At 32.9% G+C, this 22,707-nt stretch overlaps 3 protein-coding genes across 3 annotated transcripts; all 3 read right to left on the bottom strand.

Annotated features, from left to right (window-relative positions):
• Positions 1-511: 511 nt before the first annotated feature.
• On the bottom strand, positions 512-1,634 carry LOC110646037 (myb-related protein 315-like). Its single transcript, XM_021799337.2, has 3 exons — positions 1,446-1,634; positions 1,216-1,345; positions 512-1,137 (listed from the first exon to the last, which is right to left on the bottom strand). Exons 1-3 carry the CDS (start codon positions 1,576-1,578, stop codon positions 630-632), a joined length of 771 nt encoding a protein of 256 aa, XP_021655029.2. The 5' UTR covers positions 1,579-1,634; the 3' UTR covers positions 512-629.
• Positions 1,635-16,622: 14,988 nt separating this feature from the next.
• On the bottom strand, positions 16,623-18,179 carry LOC110660130 (GRAS family protein RAD1-like). Its single transcript, XM_021818318.2, has one exon. It carries the CDS (start codon positions 18,177-18,179, stop codon positions 16,623-16,625), a length of 1,557 nt encoding a protein of 518 aa, XP_021674010.2.
• Positions 18,180-19,189: 1,010 nt separating this feature from the next.
• Positions 19,190-21,802, bottom strand: LOC110660190 (probable carboxylesterase 16). Its single transcript, XM_021818396.2, has 2 exons — positions 20,987-21,802; positions 19,190-20,003 (listed from the first exon to the last, which is right to left on the bottom strand). The coding sequence occupies exons 1-2, from the start codon at positions 21,619-21,621 to the stop codon at positions 19,466-19,468; spliced, it is 1,173 nt and encodes a 390-aa protein (XP_021674088.2). The 5' UTR covers positions 21,622-21,802; the 3' UTR covers positions 19,190-19,465.
• Between the last annotated feature and the right edge of the window lie 905 nt (positions 21,803-22,707).

Here is a 22,707-nt window from a genome sequence, read left to right as displayed (position 1 = left end):
AAATAATCTTTATTTTCTTTTAACTTTTTATCCGCAGCAGATGAGCACATCCAACGTCTTTTGACGGGGCTGCCTGGTACTAGTTGTCTATTTTTAGCTCTGCGGCAGAGAAGGGTATGCACGATCTAGTGAATTTTACTCCTTTTATTTAATTTGATTTAAATCAACCTAATTTAAAGTAGTATGCAATTTATTTTAACTTTATGAATTTAAAAGAATTTAGACCTGTAAAATAAAAATTTCAATTAATAGTTAAACTGATGATTCTAATGATTTAATTCAAAATTGACTCATTTAAATTAACTCAAATATTAATATTTTTATCTGGAATAATTTGCAATTAACTCAATTTTTTTTTTCCTGCATAGCAACTTAATTGGTATCCTAAATAAATAAGTAATTTAATGTTATGTTTGGATTGAAAATCTGAAATTTTTCTTGAAAAAAAAAAAAAAACTTCATTTCCATCACAGTAAGAGGGGGCAAAAGAGGAAGATATACATACCATTAATAATGTGCGTCCATTATTTCCCTTTATTTGTGAGACTTGACATGCCTCCAATTAAATCATCAGTAAGCACTGGAAAATACATGTATAACAACATTTCCATTGATAAAAATCCAATATATTATTGATGACTGTCCAAATGAAAAATCTCTTCCAGATTACTAAACCCATCCCATGAAAGCAAAAAGTCCTCCACATTATCAATCCAATGTTGATAAGAATCTTCTTGCAGGATAGATTCGTCAATTCTTGAAGAAAATGATTCAGATTGATCGGTACGTGGGGTCAAAATAGATCCTGCAGCATCCAAGTCTTTGCTCGAAGTTGCATTTGTTTGGACTAAGTTGGAATCCTGTCCTGAAGAGCAACAATTGTCCACCTGATCATTTTCCATCTGATTATTACCCTTGGAGCCTGGATTATTATCCTGCAATTTCAACTCTTCCTTGGAGGGTTCTGCAGGTTGCAGACTGCCTTCTTCTGATGCAAAATCCTTATCTTTCTCAACAGGCTTGTGGTTTTTGGGGTCCATACCACGGAGCTTTAGTTTCTTCTTGATTCTGGTATTCCATTGGTTTTTAATCTCATTGTCTGTACGACCTGGGAAATGTGCAGCAATCTTGGACCACCTGCAGAATGATATATAAAGTGTTGAAGAGAACATGGAATATATATTTTTCTCTTATGAATCATTTTCAGAGAACTACCTGTTACCCAAACGGGAATGAAGTTCGATTATTTGATCTTCTTCAGCTTCTGTCAATGCTCCCCTCTTGAGATCAGGCCTCAGATAATTCATCCATCTCAATCTGCAACTCTTTCCACACCTTAACAAGCCTACACAAACAAGAAATAATTGACATAAACAATCAAATGCCAAGTTTTTTTAGCTTTTCTTTTTCTTCTGTTGCTCTGTATAGAATATATATATATATACCTGCTAATTTAGGGACAAGTCGCCAGCATTGAATCCCATTGTTGAGGATGAAATTCATGAGCTTTTGATCTTCTTCAATAGCCCATGGACCTCTCTTCAATCCAACTTTCTCACAGCAAGGTTTTCTTCCCATTGCAGAAACTTTTAATTCTACAAGAACGTGCAAACACTAGTCCACATTCCACAAGAAAATGATAAAAGAGCGAGCGTGCTGCTTTTGATCATTAAAAAGAAATATAAAGTCAAGCCAAGATTCCATATGCCAGTTCATGAGCTGGCTAAAAGATTAAGAGAAACCAATGATTAGCAAGCATAATTAACAACTATTAGAGTGATTACAATAATAGTAATTAAGTTTCTTCAAGTCAAGTGAAATAAATGGAAGAAAAAGACGTGAGTCAATGTCATATATGGTCATTTTTTGCAACTTTCTGTTGAGACATAAACCCTTTACTAGCTACTTGTTGAAATTCTGATAAAGAAAGCAGATTATTGCAAGATCTCATGTCAAGGTTTGATCTCCGTAAAATCTTAAATATAATTTGTCACAATAATATTTGGTGGTTGATGTGGAATTCCCATTTAGTTTAGGGTTTGAACCTATCATTGATTTTAGTGAAAGAACAGTGAAATTTATAGATTAAATAAAATTCGAACTTTCAGCTTAGTAGGAGTGCTGATTAAATCTTACCAACTAAACGATAATTAACGCACTTGATATTTTTTATTTTTAAAAATGACCAAAAAAAAAATCAATGGTGTGCTTTTCATCTGGGCAGCTTCACCTATGGGAGGCAACCCTTCCTTTTTGTCTACTTAGACTTGAGAGCATGTCTTCCACTAATTAATTTTCTATGCACTATCCTTTTTCACCCATCATGTTTTCCACAATTGGGATTTTTGTGTTTACTTGCATATCTTCTTTTTATTTTCTTTTTTATTTTAAAAAATATTGCCTGGTTTAGTGGATCAAATTAAAAATTATTATTTAACATTAAATTAAGTTTAGCTTTCTTCTCCTTTAAGTATAGGAATAATCAATCTTGTAGTCATATTCATTATTATATATATTTGAAATTTTTTTATTGGTATATAGTTGAGTATGTAATTATTCTATAATTAAAAAAGAAAGTATTCATTATATGATATCATTAAAATATAAGGGTTCAACTTAACATTCTTTTCTTACTCTATATCTCAAATAAATAAATAATGAAAAACCTTATTTTTGACTTTAATGGATATTAAAATTTTGAAATCAATTAATATATAGTACTGTATACAGTTCATTGATATCAACTCTAGATGAATAAAGTAATGGGTTTTGTTGGGTATAAGTCTAATGTTATTGCGAGTCTAAAGCTTATTTCGTAGAAAATAATTTATATAAGAAAAATGTTTTTTATAAAATTTATTTTGTAAAAATTTATTTTTAATAAAAATATTTTTTATTATTTAATTATAATATTAAATTAATAATATATATTTATATTATACATTCATACGATTTATCAAAATTTAGAAAATGTTTTTTATTTTAAAAATAAGAAATTATTTTACTTAAAAATAATTTAATTTTTTTTATTTACTTGAGTACTCTAAACATTAAAAAATGTGAAAAATATTTTTTGTTAAACAAATGAAGCCTTAGATATGAAAATTAATTACATGATATTTAAATTAGTAAATTATTCAAATGTTGTGCTGATTAAGATTTCATTAACCATATTGTTAATACAGATATTGAATAAAACAAAAACAAACGTGAAGATCCTGCTAAATTTTTTGGGTTTGAAGTGTCCAATCGACTAGTCATTAAAAAAATAAAATAAAATAAATTTGAGAGAGATATATCACCATATGATTTCATTAATCATATTGTTAATCATACTAATTATTTCCCTCACCATTTATTTTCTTTAGATATATGATTTTAATAATATTTTACTCCATTAAAATTTATTTTATAAAAAAATTATCATTAATTAAAAATAAAATAAAAAATATTATAAATTAATATATATTTTTACATAAATAAAATTAATTATTTATATGAAAAATAATATAAAAATCTTAAAAATTTAGATAGTATTGATAAAATATATAAATTGATTCATGCGACCAATTTATAATTATAATAAAAGCATGTAAGTTAGTCATAAACGTAGACGCTTTACTTAAACTCCATAATATACTCCATTAAAATTTTAGATTACTGACACTATTATTTTTAAAGAAAAATTTATAATTTGATATCTGAATTTTGTTTTATGTTATATTTTAATTTTTAAATTTTGAGAAATTAATTATTTAGTTTTTCAGTTTTACATTATATTATACTTTAGTCCTTACATTTTTAAAAATTAATTATTTAGTCCTTAAATTTTGTATTACATCACACTTGAATTCTTATAATTTTAAAATATAGAATAATTTAGTCTTTTTGTTAATAGTTAAAATTATTGTAAATATTAAAATTACAGGACTAAATTATTTTATATATTAAAATTAAATTCATTTTTTTAAAGTTAGAGACTAAAGTATAATATAATATAAAATTTAGAAGCTAAATAATTAATTTTTCAAAATTCAAAGACTAAACTGAAATATAGGACAAAATCCAAAACCAAATTATAAATTTTCTTTTTAAAATATTTCACTTTGATAATATTTTGCACCACTAAGATTTTAAAATTTTCTTTTAAATTTATCTCTAAAATAATCTTGCCCCATTGACTATACTCATTTATTTAAATATTTATTTTAACAATAATTAGTTCAACTAAAATTTGATGTTTGTCCCAATTTAATTTTTAAACTTAAACTAAATGAATAAAGTAATTGGTATTTAGTTAAAAGTCTAATGTTGTTGAGAGTCTTTGATAAGAAAATTAATTATATTATATATAAATGAGCAAATTCTTCAAATGTTGTGCTAAGATTTCATTAGCCATGCATATTACTAATATAGATATTGAATAAAACAAAAACAAATGTGCAGCTCATGCTAATTTTTTTGGGGTTGAAGTGTACAATTGACTAGTCATAAAAAAATAATAATAATAAAATAAAGCAATTGAGAGAGATATATCACCATATGATTTCATTAACCATAATGTTAATTATGCTAATTATTTGCGCCAATATTTATATTTTTATATATATTATTTTAATAATATTTTACTCCAATAAAATTTAAATTCATTTTCACTTTATTTTTAAAATTATCTCTAAAATAATCTTACCCAATTGACTCTTCTCATTTATAATAATAATAATAAATTCAACTAAAAGATTAAGTTTGTCCCAATTTAACTTTTTTAAATTTAAGATTAAGTTCGTCCCAATTTAACTTTTTAAATTTACTCTAAGGTAGTGTTTGGTATAAATAAATTTTGTAAAATTTTGTGAAATTCATTTATAAATCTAAGATTTTAGTATTTGATTTAAATGAAATTCATTTAGAATTCTTAATAATCAATTCCATGAAATTTATTATAATTAAATCAAATTTCATCAAAATTGATAAAATTTACAAATAAATTTCAAACTTAAAATAACATATATTTTAAGTGACAAAATTATTCTCTTATTATATATTATTTTTTTTAATTTTCTTTATTCTAAATACAAAATTCATTTCATTTGAAATAAATTTCATATTTAATATAAAATATACAAAACAAAAAAATTTATTCGTAAATGAATTCTATCATGGAATTCATTTACAAATCAAATAAATTTTATCATAGAATTGAACCAAACAAAGTGTAAAGTAATTAAAATTGTATGTGTATATATAAACAGTCAATATTTGATTAATTGAAATTGAGTATGATTTTTATCTTCATTTAATAATTAAGTTTAAATTTATTAATATTTGCTCGGTTAAGCTTATTAGTTGATTCATTAATAACTTATTTAGTTGTATTGTTTATAAGCTTGGGAATAATTTCTTTATATATTAATTTGTTTATATTATTTTCTAATAACTTTATATATATTTTTACTAAACAATTATATGGTAATTACGTTATAAATAATATAATTCTAAATTGAAAATATAATTAAATTAAATTGTTATATGAATATAATGTTATTGTTACGGGGTTTGAATTTTGAATATGTTTTCACGGATCTAAATTGTAACTCGACCCGAAGGTTTTTTCGTGCTACGACCTCATTGGAATAAAAAGTGAAGTTTGTAGTGATAACAGAGAGCATGAGCCAATAGATCCGGGCCCATAGCCTACCGCTGATCTTGTTGGGGGGTGCAGGGAGCAACGTATCTTATGGTATGGACTAGTATAAATATTGTAATATTCTGTTTTACAAAAGATTTGTGAGGTATTCGGAAAATATAATGGGGTTAGCATTTGAGAGTTCTGAGTGATTGTATTTTGCTTTATTTCATCATAATGAAAATTTTTTCTCTCATTTTGCTCTTGAACGTAAACTTTACGGTCAAATCACATAAATCTTATGTTATTTTTTTTATTATGTGATATTATACGATTGTGTGTGTACCTGAAATTTACGTACATTTTATAACATATAAGTGTAAAATATATTTCTAAGAATTTAGCTATTCAAGATTGACAAGGCGAGCCCAAACTCAAACTTGATAAAAAAAAGTTGAATTGTGAGCATAATAAATAAGTTAAATGTGAGTTGAACTCATTAACTTAATAAATGAGTTAAATGAAAGCCGAACTTAAAACTTAATAAAATTTAAACAAACCAAGCTCATATTGAAATCGATGAAAATTTGATGAAATTAGCTGAAATGCTTCAAAATTCAATTGGATTCATTTACGATTGTTATAATAGGCACGTAAATTTAAAGTATACGTAATTATATAATTATGTAATATAAAAAAGAGAAGAAGGATAATAAAAATTTACGTGGCTCTCAAATATCTTTTAAATTTATCACAAATGGTGAAAAATATAATATTAATACTGGTTTATACAACTATAAATCTTAATTTTTATTTCAATCGGATCGCATTTTTTAGTGTATCATGATTAGAATTCTTGAAAATATATTTAAAATTTAAGTCACATAAAATAACAACAATCTTATAGATAAAATTAAATTTTAAAATAATTTGATAAAAATGAATCATTGAATTGAATTCTTACAAATTTCTACATGCTGAAAAAAGAAACTAATTCTCAATAGATAGTATGATTCTCAAATTATTTTCCTAAATAATGAGATGTTTACCATAGTTGAAATGGAAAAATTTGAGTAAAAGAGATTTCTTTGGAGGGTAGAGCCAAAAAAATTTATATATATAAATGAATGTTTTGATAAGCCAAAATATATACATATATAGAGAGAGAGAGAGTTTATAATACAAATGAATGCTTTGTTGATGGCTCAACAAAACATTCATTTATATTATAAACTCTAACTAATATATACAATCTTTGTATTTTCATAGTAGAATACTTGTTTTATCGTGTATATTTTTTAATGAATTCGAATTCTGGCCTCCTAAAATAGAGATTAGACACTAATTTGAATTTCCCCTTCCCCTTAAACCATACAACACCTTCATTGAACCACAGAGCTAATCATCTTCAGCTTACATGGCAACCGGACATGTTTGTTGCTGGAATTGATACATCATCGACAATGGACATCGACAGAGCTAGCAAAGCATCCGAGATTCTTGAAGAAAGCATAAGAACCCATACACCTGGCAACAAAAAGCAAAAATGTGAAATTTGTGCTAGTTAATTAATCAACTTAAACTCATACATAAACAAAATAGCCTGAAATCCCTCAAAAATGAAGTTGCACAATGTTAATATCCTACATTGGTTTCTGTTATCTACGACTGCCATTTAAAACCATGGGTAGCCTGTTGAAAAAATGATTCAAAATGTTGATGGCTGATTTTTTAGAGCATGTGTTTTTTGATTTTTTTTTTTTGTTAGGTGGTCTTAGAATGATTTTTTATCTGTTAGTCAACATGTTAGTGGTCAGATATATTTGGCACTAAATCAGGTCATGGGTTTATATTCCTATTTTTTAGTTTTTTCTGTTGTTCTCTTGAGATTATTTAAAGTCCTGTACTGTGTTTCTTTTTTAAAATAAAAAATAAAAAATTAGCACCACAAGTGTTTTGCTCATCTTTCAATATTTTATTTTTATTTCTTTCTTTACCAACAGTTGTGGTATCAGAGCTAAAACAAAGAAAGAAAGCCCCAAAAGTGACCAGGTTTCGGTCCTCTCTTTTTTCTCAAGCACGGGAAAGAGTAAAGTTAAAAAAAAAAGGGGGATTTGAGTGGTGAGAGACACGAACCAGCAGAGAGGTGAAGAAAACCCAAAATTGAGAGGAAGCCATGGCAAGCAACGGAACCAGCTCAGCAGCACAGCCCCTAATTCCAATCTTCAAAGGTGAAAAATATCATCTTTGGAGTCTCAAAATGAAGACATTGTTCAAGTCTCAAGAGCTATGGGACTTGGTGGAGAACGAGTATGAAGAACCGAATCCAGCACCTGTTGAACCTGACCAGCGATTGAGAGAAAATCACAAGAAGGATGCAATGGCCTTACTGCTCATCCAATCAGCATTGGAGGATGAAATATTTCCTCAAATTTCAGTAGCTTCTACCTCCAAAAAGGCATGGGAGATTTTGAAGCAAGAATATTTGGGTGACAAGAAGGTAATTACTGTAAAATTACAAACTCTTCATCGTGATTTTGAGACTTTAATTATGAAAGAAAAAGAATATGTGCAAGAATTCTTATCTAGGGTGTCTGGGATTGTCAATCAAATGAAGTCTTATGGTGAAAATTTAAGTAATGAAATTGTTGTGAGTAAGGTGTTAAGGAGTCTGAGCTCAAAATTTGATTATATTGTTGCTGCAATTGAAGAGACTAAGGACCTGTCCACTTATACTTTTGATGAAATGATGAGTTCTTTGTTAGCACATGAAGCTAGACTTGGCAGGTCCCATGAAAAGTCTGAGGAAAAGGCCTTTCAGGTGAAGAGGGAGTCTTCTAAGGGAAAAATAGAAAACTCATAGATTCGTGGCGAGCGAAATGGATTTCGTGGACGAGGTCGTGGTAGCAGCAGAGGTAGAGGCCAATTTGGAGAACCATGCCAATACAAAAGCTCAATTCAATGCAGGTATTGCAACAAACCGGGCCACAAAGAAGCTAATTGTTGGACCAAACAGAGAGAAGAACAAAAGCAAGCAAATTTTACAGAGAAGATTGAAGAGGAGAGCAGGTTGTTCATGGCTTATTCACCAATTCATAATGATGCCAACAGTAAAGATGTATGGTTTTTAGACAGTGGATGCTCCAACCACATGTCTGGAACCAAATCATTGTTCAAAGAGCTTGATGAGTCACAAAAGGGTGAGGTTCGACTTGGAGATGACAAGCAGATGAAAGTTGAAGGGAAAGGTACAATTGCCATTAAATCTGTGCAAGGTGATGTTAAACTCCTCTATGATGTACAATTTGTGCCTAGTTTAGCTCATAACTTATTGAGTGTTGGACAATTGATGACTAGTGAATATTCTATTGTATTTGATGGTGATTCATGTATTATTCATGACAAAAAATCTGGTCAGACCATAGCAACTGTCCATATTACACAAAATAGGATGTTTCCTCTTGATGTTTCAAACGTAGTGGGTAATGCCTTAGTTGTTAAGAGAGATAATGAGGCTAATTTGTGGCATTTATGTTATGGGCATTTGCATTTGAATGGTTTGAAACTTCTGAGTCAGAAAGAAATGGTTGTTGGCTTACCAAAAATTGGTGAAATTATTTTCTGTGAAGGATGTGTTTATGGAAAGCAGAATAGGAGGTCATTTCTTATTGGAAAATCATGGAGGGCATCTGATTGTCTTGAACTTGTGCATGCTGATTTGTGTGGGCCTATGAAAACAGAGTCACTTGGTGGAAGTTGCTGTTTTCTGTTGTTTACAGATGATTACAGTCATATGAGCTGGGTTTATTTCTTGAAATTCAAATATGAAACTTTTGAGAATTTCAAGAAATTTAAGGCATTGGTGGAAAAGCAAAGTGGGAGAAGCATAAAAGCACTTCGAACTGATCGTGGCGATGAATTCTTATCTAATGATTTCACTATTTTTTGTGATGAAAATGGCATTCGCAGGGAACTAACAGCACCATACACACCAAAACATAATGGTATCGCGAAGCGAAAAAATCGGACGGTGGTAGAAGTGGCCAGAAGCTTGTTGAAAGCAAAAGAACTTCCAGACCAGTTTTGGGGAGAAGCAGTTGCAATAGCAGTATATCTCCTAAACATCTCACCAACAAAGACAGTTCTGAATCAAACACCTTATGAAGCTTGGATGGGTAAGAAGCCTCAGGTAAGCCACTTAAAAGTCTTCGGTTGTGTAGCATATGCTTTGGTTAATTTTCGTTCTAAGCTTGATGAAAAATATGAGAAATGCATTTTCATTGGCTATAGTCCTCATTCCAAAGCATATCGTCTATATAATCCTATAAATGGCAAAGTGATAATTAGCAGGGATGTAGTGTTTAATGAAGAAGTAGTTTTGAAGTGGAATTCTGACAAAAAAGGCATAAAAAATCAAGTGCTAGGAGATTTTGAAGTAGAACAACCAGCAAGTTCAGCGCCTTCATCACCCACAAGTTCAGCTCCTTCCTCACCCGGTGATAACAACGCTACAAATTCTACTAGTTTAGATTCTCTAGCATCCAGTCCCTCCACCAACAGCAGTGAAACATCACCAAGAAAATTCAGATCTCTTAGAGAAATTTATGAGTCATGTGATTTTGCCTTTTTAGTCACTGACCCAACTTCTTTTGAAGAAGTGGCTGAACAACCTACCTGGCAGATTGCTATGACAGAGGAGATGCAAGCCATTGAAAAAAATTCAACATGGGAGCTGGTTGATATTCCAGAAGGAAAGAATGTTGTAGGGCTGAAGTGGGTGTTCTGAACAAAGTATAATGCTGACGGAAGCATCCAAAAGCACAAAGCTCAGCTCGTGGCGAAAGGATACTCACAATAACAAGGCATAGATTTTGAAGAAATTTTTTCTCCTGTTGCTCATTTTGAAACTGTGAGAATTATTTTGGCATTGGCTGCTCAATTGCAATTACCAGTGTATCAATTTGATGTGAAGTTCGCTTTTTTAAATGGTGAGTTAGAAGAGGAAGTGTATGTTTCACAACCTCCAGGCTTTGTTATCAGTGGTAATGAAGACAAAGTCTACAGGTTAAGAAAAGCTCTCTACGGACTAAAACAAGCTCCTCGAGCCTGGTATAGTAAGATTAATTCATTTTTCCATGATAAGGGATTCATTAAAAGTGAAAATGAACCCACTCTTTACTTGAAGAAGCAAGGTAATGGAGATTTTTTGGTGGTTTGCCTTTATGTGGATGATATGATTTATATGGGTTCCTCAAAGTCCTTAATTGATGATTTTAAGTGTTGTATGTGGAGAAATTTTGAGATGACAGATTTGGACATGTTGCAGTATTTTTTGGAATTAGAGGTCATGCAAAGTGATGATGGATATTTTGTATGCCGAAAGAAATATGCTGCAGATCTTTTGAAGAAATTTAATATGGAAAATTGTGAAGTGGCAGCCACACCAATGAACATCAATGAAAAACTACAATGTGAAGATGGGATAGAGAAAGCAAATCAAACGCTGTTCAGAAGCTTAGTTGGTGGTTTAAACTACTTGACACACACTAGACCTGACATTGCTTTCTCAGTGAGTGTTGTCCAGATTTATGCATAGCCCTACGAAACAACACTTTGGAGCAGTAAAAAGAATTCTTTGTTATGTTGCAGGAACTCTGAATTATGGTATTTGGTATTGTAAAGTGCCAAATTTCAGATTAATTGGTTTCACTTACAGCGACTGGGCAGGATGTTTAGATGATCGGAAAAGCACTTCCGGTAACATTTTCAGCTTTGGTTCTGGAGCAGTAACATGTAGTTCAAAGAAGCAAGAAACAGTAGCTCTGTCATCATCTGAAGCAGAGTATGCAGCAGCAACTTCAGCAGCACGCATTATGGCTCAGAAAACTTCTTGAAGATTTTAGTCTTGAGCAAAAGGAAGCTACTGAAATATTCTGTGATAATCAATCCACTATTGCAATGGCAAAGAATCCTGCTTTTCATGGCAGAACTAAGCATATTGATGTACATCATCACTTCACTCGAAAGCTGGTATGTCACACCCTACTCCCCTGTAAGATGCAACATGATCCCGTAGTACACCTAATGAATTACCGTACTTCGCCTATCGATAATCCATTAAATATACTACAAGGGATTTTAAAACAATTTTCATGAAATTTAAATCATCGTTTAAAATCTGGTGTTATAAAATTTTTTCAAAATTTCGGCAAAGTGCCGGTTATAATTTGAGAAAATAGTTCTTCAAAACCTGAAAAAAACACACTCCCAATATGTTTTCTCAAATACAACTTCAATAACTTCATTTGAACCGATAATTCAAATCTCAATAATCAAATCAATCTCCTCATAAAAGAAACATTTCATTGATTACAAGAGTCAAAATTAATATTACAAAACCATTCAGATAAATGAAATCCCAAATTTACATTTACAATAATTTACATTTAATTACATACCAAAATATTTTACAAGAGTTTTTATACAACTGCTCAAATAATTTACATACATATTATTATATGCATACATCAAAACTTATGTACATGGGTATATCTATGATATGCCTGGAGCTGATCTGAATGTGTCTTCAAAGAAACTTACTCACTGCTCTTTGCTCTTCTTACCTGTGACAGCATACAAAGCTATCGCTGAGTGGTGAACTCAGTGGTGCACAACTATAGTTTAAAACATAGTACAATATACATTGACAAAATTTACAGCAAATAATTTGGAAATCTGAATACTCATCAAATTCCAAAACTCAAAATATTCATTGCCAATAATGTAAATCATTTGTATGAAATGACTTTGATCACGAAATTCAATTTATCAAATCATGACTAACCATTTAAGGTAGTTCCAACAAAATCAATTATTCATAAATCATAACTGAAATCACAATTCTTTACTATTCAAAAACATTCTGTGTCTCAAAAACCATGTTGTATCTCAAAAACCATGCCGTATTTCAAAAATCATGCTATATCTCAAAAATCATGCTGTATCTCAAAAATCATTTTTTATCTCACTAACTATACAAGACTAATCCGAAAGGGCCATATTCGAAGTGATTCTAACTCCCTATAGTCGGGGAGGTCGAATCAGATTCTAACTCTCTATGGTCGGGGAGGTCGAATCATCGTGCACAGTACACATCACAATAATGAATCTTCCGTAAGGGCCATAACGATAAAAAAACTTAGATCTAACCTCAAATCAGAGGAAAATCTAAGCCTGTGCATGTACCATGGTAATCAAAACACAACTAACTCCATTGTCTTCTCAATAAATGAGAGAGACGGGTAATAACCTAGTCAAGCATTTATAGTGAGATATAAAACAATATCACAATCCTTTTAGTGAGCATAAATCACAGTATAATTCGATTCAAATTCAATTCCAATATCCAATAATTTTTATGCTCATCACAATTCAAATTATAAATTTGCATTTTTCCATGAAAATTACCGTCACAATTCAAAACATATTCTATCACAATTTTCCAAAACATAATTTATTCAATCCATAACAATGCTTAATACTTGTGGTAATACCATTTCACAAAGCTAAATTCATACATACTATAACAATTTCAATAATCATTGAATTAAATCCAATGCTTGTTAAACATAATACATAAGAAAAATATGTCATTTAATCATATAAACTATTCAAAACAAAATCAGTTAAAAACTAGTTATGCACAAACCTCTGATAACTGTCTCTTGGCTCTGACTCAGTGTTGCCTTCCCCTTCCCTGAGTCTTTGCTAACTGAGAAACACAATTTGAAGTGTTTCAGTACTCATTTAAATTGTCTCTAACGATAATGCTTGATAATTAATTCACTGAATTCTATTATTTGCTTAGTCAACCCAATATATCGACCCTCGACGCATTCTAGGTAAATTAGGTTTTAATGTTACTAATATGTCACATTTTTAGCCTTTTAGGGTTGGTACATGTTACCCAATTCATTTCCATGTATTTTGCATTTTATTGTAATTTGCTGGATTCCGGGATACTAGTTTGACCTAGCCGGACGACCTAGTTCCCTCAGTTTTCGGGTTTTGGTTGAAACTACAAACTTATAGATCTATGTCTTATTGCATGCGGGGCAAAATTTCAGGTCATTCTGAGTTATGTAGACCAAGTTATGGTCATTTTACTATTGCTGGTCAAAATGCATCAAAATTGATCACTTTAGGTCATTTTAGGTTCGGCCAGTTTTTGGACCCGAACTTGTGCAAACTTTTTGACTTACTTATGGTCATTTCTGGGCTTTGGTGTCCTCATAAGACTTGTAGATATATGTCTTAACTATTCATGGTCAAAATTTCAGGTCAATTGGACCTGTTTTGAGTGAGTTATGGCTAAAATACTAACTGCTGCCCAAATGGTCAATTTTCAGGCCTTAAATGCACTAATCTGGATTTGGTCACTTTTCAAATTACCTTACAAGCAGAATTTTGGTAAGCTTCCTTCATAAAAGTTGGCACATTTTGTGCCTAGTTTCACCTCCAATTGGTTTCATACCAATTGGAGCCACACACTTAAGGTTCTAGGTCCAAAACATAAACTGCCCTATTGCATTTTGTTCATTACTCATCAAAGGACACTTTTAACACTTACCAAACTACATATTCATGCCAATTCTGGTTTGTACCATAACCTAAACATAATTCACAACATATTGTTGGTCATTTTGACAGCTTACAATCACCCTCAATATGCACCATTTAGCACAGAATTTTTCAACCTTTTTTACAATTCAATCACTTAACCTAGCTCATTTACATGTCCAACCTTACACCATCATACATATACCCAAGCTGCCATAACAACTATCACAATTTAACATTAATATTCCATAAACCAAAAATGAAATAACATCTTTATGGTTCACCAAACCAAGCTGCCGATTCATACATTACACTCCATTAATTTTCAAGCTTCCAATTTCAAATACACATTCACATATACTAAGTATGCATCACCCAAATTAATTCCTACACACATAAACATTTAATCAACCTTTTAATCTACCATTTACAAGCAAGAATAAACTGTCCTCAAGGAGTTTTCATGGCTGCCAAAAATACAGCTCTCCCTTTAAACATCAAACCTCAAAATTCTTTCCACAATTCAAGTACCCATAACCTCCTCACAAACTTTAATGAAGCAATAACCAAAAACACAAACTTACCACTTTGGAAATTTTTCAAAACCTCTTCAAAACTTGGTCTTCTTGCTGCCTATCTACTGCCCATTGTGTAAGGATCACTTTTAATGGAGAGACTTACAAGAAATTATGGCTTGAAAGTGAAGATTGGAGCTTTGCATGGGTGGCCGGCCATGGAGGACATTGGAGAGAAAATGAATTCGGCAAAAATCAAGAAATGAGGAAGATGAAGGTGAAAGTGGGCAGAATTTTGGCATTTTATAGTCCCACTTAGTGGTCCACTAATTGTCCATTAAGTATAATTAATATTATAATAATAAAATCTTATTAACATTTCAATTAATCCCCCTTAAGTCCTCTAATTACATTACTTGTAAAATTTCTTATTTCCATGGCATTTTAAAAAATTTAATACTACTTATTTTTAATGGACATTTAGGTCAAAAGACAACTCAGGGTATCAAATGACCACAATGCCCTTGTTCGGGTTGCATTCCCGATTTTTCGGTAACACCGGGTTTTGTCCATTTTTCGATTTCTCACTTTTCTTTGTACTAATTAATTAATTTTTTTTGATATTTCTAATGGTATTTATACTTCAATAGGGGTCTATTTAAGTCTTAAAAATATTTTCCAGGATTTCTCGCGGTCCAGGGCTAGTCAACGGTTCACGCCGCGACTTCCTGGTGCGATCACCCATCGCTAGGGTTCTCGGCTCGCTTACCTTGGTTACATTTCTTTGCTATTATTTTTCCTTTGTTTTTCTTGTATTTCATTATTTTATGTCTCCTCATTCATATCGAAGTGTAGTTCTAGGCATCCTAGCTGTCCGGACAACACTGGTGAACAGTAGAACGCACTACCGAACTTAGGGGTGTTACATGGTAACTGATGGTAAAATAGTGCTGAAATTTCGTAGTACTAATGAGCAAATAGCTGATGTTTTTACAAAATCACTTTCCCAGGCCAAGCATCAGTTCTTCAGATCACAGTTGGGAGTACGTGATTTCGAATCAAGGGGAAGTGTTGAAAGAATGATTCAAAATGTTGATGGTTGATTTTTTGAAGCATGTGTTTTTTGATGTTTTTTTTGTTTTTTGTTAGGGGGTCTTAGAATGATTTTTTATCTGTTAGTCAACATGTTAGTGGTCAGATACATTTGGCACTAAATCAGGTCATGGATTTATGTTCCTATTTTTTAGTTTTTTCTATTGTTCTCTTGAGATTATTTAAAGTGCTGTACTGTGTTTCTTTTTTTAAAATAGAAAATAAAAAATCAGCACTACAAGTCTTTTGCTCATCTTTCAATATTTTATTTTTATTTCTTTCTTTACCAACATAGCCTTGTAATGATCCACGCCATCCATTTTCTTGTAGCCTCGACAATTGTTTGTGATGATCCACTCTTCTTTATGATGTTAATGCAAATTATAGAACAAATTTATAATTTTACATGAATATTGTGGAAGTTATCAAATATCAATCAACACTACTCAATATTGAAGAGAGAATTTTCATTGACAAAATTGGTATTTATGGTGACTTGGAGAGATGCTAATGTCGTTTTTCAAGGCTGGCAAATGTTAAGTCTGAGTTTGATGATATTAACAAAAGAATAAAACAATTTTCAGAATTCTTTGACACTTCAGAGGGAAACAAAGAGAAACAACAAAGAGTTCTTAATTATTGAACTGTTGATCAGCATCCAACATCGAAGGTTCACACACTTGTCTTATTTTTCAATCTTCAGCCCTCTCTGCAACTGCTGCTGAGTGCTTAGTGTTATTGCTGTTAAGTGTGCATTTTGGATTTTGTTATTAGGAGCACTTCCAGCAGGAAACTGCTATTATAGGCTTTGATTTCCACCCAAGAACCAAGCATGCTTTCTCTTCTGTAACCGTATAACCATCACAAACCTTGGCCTTTCCTAGCCATTGCTTCGCCTGCATTATCATCTTTATTGGTGCAGGCTGAAATCCAGCCCTGCTCAGCCTCCTGCGCCATTGGTCTACCCTTTCGTGCCTTTCCACTCTTGCTGGTCCTTCACAGCTGATAATGTTCTTGATTTCCTCGGCGAAAAAGAACTGCTCTATCTTGGCTCGCCTCGTGTCGTACTTGGGCAGCATTGCATCTAGTGAATCAAAAATAGCTGAATAGTAATGTAATGCCTCCATGAACCTCCCTAGAAAGAATGGTCCGTTATGGCTTGAATCCTGCTCTACTAGAATGAGAAGCTTCGGTGATAGCTCATGCAGTATCTGCAGAACTGAGTTTAGTGCTCCTCGGCTCTCTTTCACTACACAATGCAAGTGCAGAATGCCATTGATGATTACGACTTCACCATCATGGAGTTTGAAGTGTTTTGGCTTCAGGTTTTCTAGGCAGCTTTCGACCCACAAAAATTCAAAGTTCAATCCCAAGCTTCGTGCATAGGAATCCAACTCATCCCCTATTGCTCGGAGGCGCTCACCCGAGTTTCCTACACCTGTTATTCGAAGGCGCCGAGGTGGTTGGCCAGGATGGTTTGCCAGGCTGTGTATTAGATTGCGCCATTGTTGACCATGGTGCAAGCCAAGGGTCATACCCAAGTCAACAATATGAACATAACTCTCTCCCTCAAAGGCTTCCAATATGGATGCATTTGCTACAAAATGACCAAATTGGATCTGTGGACAAATATCATAAACAAGGCTCAAGGCCTCATCCTTCTCTGCTTCAAAAGTATTGACTGTTTTTGCTGGGGGGCCTAAAACTCCCACTGCTCCAAGTGGTTGAAGCAGCACAAGCCGGTCGGAGAGCCCCTGGACAAAGCACGAAGCAACCCTTTGAAATGATGTTCCAAATACAAGGGCCTTGGCTCTCAGCTCTGATAATAATGCAGAAGCATGTGTCTTGTCGCGACAAGCCACAGCTTCAGCACAAGCAATGAGTTGTTGTACTAGTTTCATCCCATCACTGCCTTCTTCTTCCTTGACTTCATTTCTTTCTCCAACCATCATGGCTGCTGCTGCTTCTTCCATAGCCTCGATTGCCAAATACCTTTCCGTGTAAGCCCATATGTAATCCCTGAAGTGAAGTCTTGGCACGCTATTCAAGCTGTTTGTATTGGTCTTGCTATTACAGCTAGTAACATATAATCCAGCACCATTTCCAATGGATTCAGTGGCACTGGGTCCCTGTTTCACTCTCTTGTGGCTTCTCGTTTCATCTGGATCAAACCAGGCAGGAAGATCATTCTCCAATGCAGAAAATTGTGGCATGGAGTAGCAGAAATTGAGATCTAGACCAGTATTCTCATAACTTCTTTCACTGCAGAATTCAGATTGCACGCAACGAGCAGACGACATGATCTCTTCTTCAAGTGTATAAAGCATTTATGCAATAACTGAATCTTGAAAGACCAAGTTTCTGGGATGGGATATTTATAATTTGATGAATTCCCTTGTTGGAGTGGTGATAATTACAAAGTCATAATGTTTTATTTTTCATGTTGTGAAAAGTACTCGGAAAAAAAATAAAAAAAGAGAAAGAGAGAGAGAGAGAGAGAGAGAGAATGAGCATAGAATATTGCCTTGCTTCTTGTAGGCATGGAGCAAGGTGAGCATAGAGCAATCAAGCTGCATTCTTTCTTTTACATTCACATAGAATCCCTAGAGTTAAGGAGGTATTGTCTCTTTTGGCATATCAATTCTTTCCAGCTCAGGAAATTTATCCATTCGTGATTGTCCTGCTTTCATTTATACTATTCTCGTGTTTTTTCTAGTGGCTTTTTCCTTTTTAATTGTTTTGTTTCCTTCTGCTACCTCTCCAGGTGGCTGGCTCAAGGGAAAACCTCATTGGCAATGCACAAATAAAATAAGAGAGAGAGAGAGAGAGAGAGAGAGAGAGAGAACAAACTGATATATCTTCAATTTTATTTGCATCTATCTAGTTCTTGTTTACTATTTTCTGGGTGTCGAGGTGAGCAATGGAAGGGAGAGCACACTGTAGCTTCCTGTCTTATATAGGTGGTAATGAATTTACACTATTTAGCCGGCCAATTCAAGAACAATGATTTTGCAGAATTAGTTTATTCACTGTAGAATATATTTATAAATTGCATATGCATTGTTCTTGGAAAATTTGTGCAGGATATACTATCTTGTTCTCCCTTTTTAATATATTAAACAACCTTTCTGTCAGCAACAGAGCATAGACACACGCTTGACACCAGCAAGGTAACATCAGAATCCTCATAAGCACACAAGTGAGCTCGTATAAAATGGTTGCTGAATTCAATTATGAAACTTTGAATGATCAGAAAGAACACAAGGAGAATGGCATATCTTTTGTTGGCATGTCTTTTGTTTTATTACCCGATACAACTAAACAATGAAATGAAGAGTTGAAAAAAGAATGTTTGTAGTATATATAGGGAACAACAATCTAAAATTCCAGAAAATCCCAAGTTCTGATAAACAGTATATTCTTTACAAGAAAGGAAACAAATCCTCACATAAGTAGTAACTAATGGAAAACTGGCTGGAAGCTATTATCCCCAGCATATTTACAAGAATGCTGCTCCTCTCCAACATCATAAATGACAAAGGGGCAACCGTGCTTCTATGCCAACAAAGCAAATCTTTTCCCTTCATAATCTGTTTTTACCTTTCGTATTCATTCAGTAAGAGAACTCATGGCCTCTAAGAGATACATATTTCTTCACCCATATAGAGATATCCTCTGCACATGCTTTGGCCTGTGGTGTCTGGAGAAGCACATCAAGTGTAGCAAATTCATGCACTGCATCCTTGTAATCAAGAAGAGGCGCATCCACATTAACTTTCCGTAGTTCTTCTGAGTAAGCAATGGCCCGGTCTCTCATAAAGTCATGTTCTGCCACAACTATTAGCGATGGCGGCATGTACTTAAGAGGTGGTTGTCTCCAATGGAGGAGAGGGTTGGCAGCTGGATGATCTAGGTTGAATTCTTCTTCAGGTAGGAAGAGTTTCCATGCCAGTTTGCACATAGCCTTGTCATAGAAGTATGAGTTTGCCAGCTTAACTTCAGAACGTGTGGGGGTGCTTCCAATGAAGAAAGGGTACATCAGTACTTGGGCCACAACCTTAACAGGATCCAATAGCTTGCCTGCCTCTACAGACTTTCGTGCCACATAATCTGCTATATTTGCACCAGAGCTCACCCCAAGTAATACACACCTGCTTTGGTAACAGGACCAAGTCAGTGAAGAACTCTATGACATCTAAGGAAAAGAAAGTCATTGACAACAAGCAAAGCATAACTAGTAACTATATTTCTGCTGCCAATTTAATCGTTATCTATAGCTAGTGATTCCACCTAGCAAACCAATGAATTTCCAATAGGAATAAAATTAATTAAAGCTGATAAATAACAGCTAATTAACTACACAAAATATTGCCTTCAAAGACCCTATATCCATTGAGAAGCTCGAACAGGCAAAAATGGTGAGAAAACTGAAATGAAGGTCTGAAACTTTTGGACAGTTGGAGATTAAAACCAATTCTTGCCTCTCACCCACAAGCTTGAACTTTTAGATAGTGAGGTTTTTTGACATCATATCAAAACCTATTCGAGCTTTATGAGAGTTCATACATAAACTCTTCATAAATGAAAATGTCTAGTCATCCAATCAATTAACATCTAATGTCATATAATTTGTCCTTTATGCATTTTTCCATGCCACAATATTTGACCCTAAAGCTATGTCAACGACATTCGGAGCCGTAAAATTCAAAAAAGGAGGGCATAAGACCATTCTTTACAACTGAAGTATTAGGCAGTAAAGAATAATCAACATGTTCATAACGATGTGCTTTTAAGTTGTAAATGAAATGTGGAATTATAATCTAGGCTTTTCCTATAGTTCAAAATCATAATTCAATCAAAAGCACTCTACAATCACCATTTTCTTTTGGAATATACAACCTTGGACAATCATGCTGATTAGAAAAGTTACTATGACAAAATTTATGTAGGTATAAGAGAATAACAGGACTAGTAGAACTATCCACCAATTCCAGTTTTAATTCCAACAATGAGCTTGAAATCATTAGACAAATGAACAATTACACACAAGTCCCCTGTTTCAATACAGAGCTGGGTCTGCACTGTCTACTGAAAAATCTCAAGTAAACTCAAATTTAAAGAACCAAATGATTACCTGGAAGGGTCTCCATGAGCTGCAAGCCAAGGCTCAAGCATGGAAGCGCCAAAGCTATCAAAAATACGGCTTTGAAGACTCAATCTCCTACAAGAAGCCAAATTTGCCTGCTTGGCCAACCAATTCAAAACCGTGAGGCCATCTTCAAAAGCAGCCGGGTACTTACTCTCAGGTGCCAATCTATACCCAACAGCAACAACAATTACGTCGCACAACTTGGCTATCCTCCTGCAAAACGCATCGTTTGCCACCGACTCATTGCTCCCACTCACAAACCCACCTCCGTGAAACTGCAACATCACAGGCAACTTCCTGTTGAACTTACCCGCCGGCGGCGAATACCCTCCATAAGTGGGTACATAGTAATCACGGCGAGTAGCCAATGGGGAAGCGAGAGCAGTTTCAGGGAGGAAGATGCGGAGAGAGAGAGAAGAAAAGGGGTCGACGTGGATGTCCTTGGTGGCGACACCGTCAGTGAATAAAGGATTGCTGGGGGCAATAGATTCATGGGGCCGAGAGGTTAAGCCAAAAGGGCCCGCTTTATCGCTGAAAGAAGGTTGTGACAGGCTCTGCAGAAGGTGCTTTTGGTGATATTTGAAGAAAACGCTATAGAGTTTGGCAATTACGCTTGGCATTTGTTTAGAGAGCAAGAGAGGGAGAGAAGATAATTTGATTTCACGTGGGTAAAGATTGAATCTTTTTCCATTTTTGATGTTTAAGGAGACGCCATTGATGATGTTAGAGAGGAAAAAAGAGACGAGTTCAATTCAAAACTTTGAAGTGGAGGGGTCAGAGAAGAAGCTTCTTAGCAGATATTTGGAAGGCTGTACGTTTGGACAAAATAGTAATTATGTTCACATTCGGAGAAGCAGAGAGATAGTTGAATTGCTGTTTATGGATGCAGAGTATAACTTCCAAACGCCAAGCTGGGGATCAGCCAATGCTGACTAGGATCCGCCGCCCTGTTCGTGGGAAAGCGTGGCCTATATATATTTGATCAAATAATATCTAAATAATTAATTATTTGATCATTTATATATTTATTTTTTGTGTTACTTGTCTTGTACATTTTCGCCTACAAGAAAAAGAACTCGAATTGGTGCCAACAAATTCAAACCAAGTGGTTTTCTTCTCTCCATTCTTGTTTTCATTTAAATAAATTAAAAATTCCTACATGAAATAAACAATGCATTAACAAAAGTTCAACTTTTATTTTCAACTGAAAAAACTAATTGTAAAAATTTCACATTGTATAATAGAAAAAGTTTATAATACATCATGGGTTTTCTCATCATATGCAATTGACCAAAAATAAAAAATAAAAATTGTGAATTTTAATTTTAATCAAATATAAAAATAATATAGAGATTTAAAAAATAAGAATTTAAAAAAATATTAATAATGTTATTTGAAACTATAATTTAACTTATCAATTTTTTGAATTGAATATTCACTTTCACTTTAAATTTAAAAATTAAAATTTTTTATTACTCAAATAAAATATCATTTTAAATTCTAAATTTCAGTTTTAATATTTAAAATTTATATCTAAATTTATGAATTCAAACTCATTTTAAAGATATTAATTATAAATAGCATTGCAAACAAAAAAACTACTATAAAACTTGCCAATGTACATACAATGATTATAATAAAATTATTATAAATACATTAATTTTATAGTTAGATAATTGTCTCAGTAGTTTTGAATTAGATGATCT

Source organism: Hevea brasiliensis, chromosome 10 (genome assembly GCF_030052815.1).
Source record: "Hevea brasiliensis isolate MT/VB/25A 57/8 chromosome 10, ASM3005281v1, whole genome shotgun sequence".
NCBI classification, from domain to species: domain Eukaryota; kingdom Viridiplantae; phylum Streptophyta; class Magnoliopsida; order Malpighiales; family Euphorbiaceae; genus Hevea; species Hevea brasiliensis.
The sequence above is the reverse complement of the archived record's forward strand: the minus strand, read 5'-3'. Positions and strand labels throughout refer to the sequence as shown.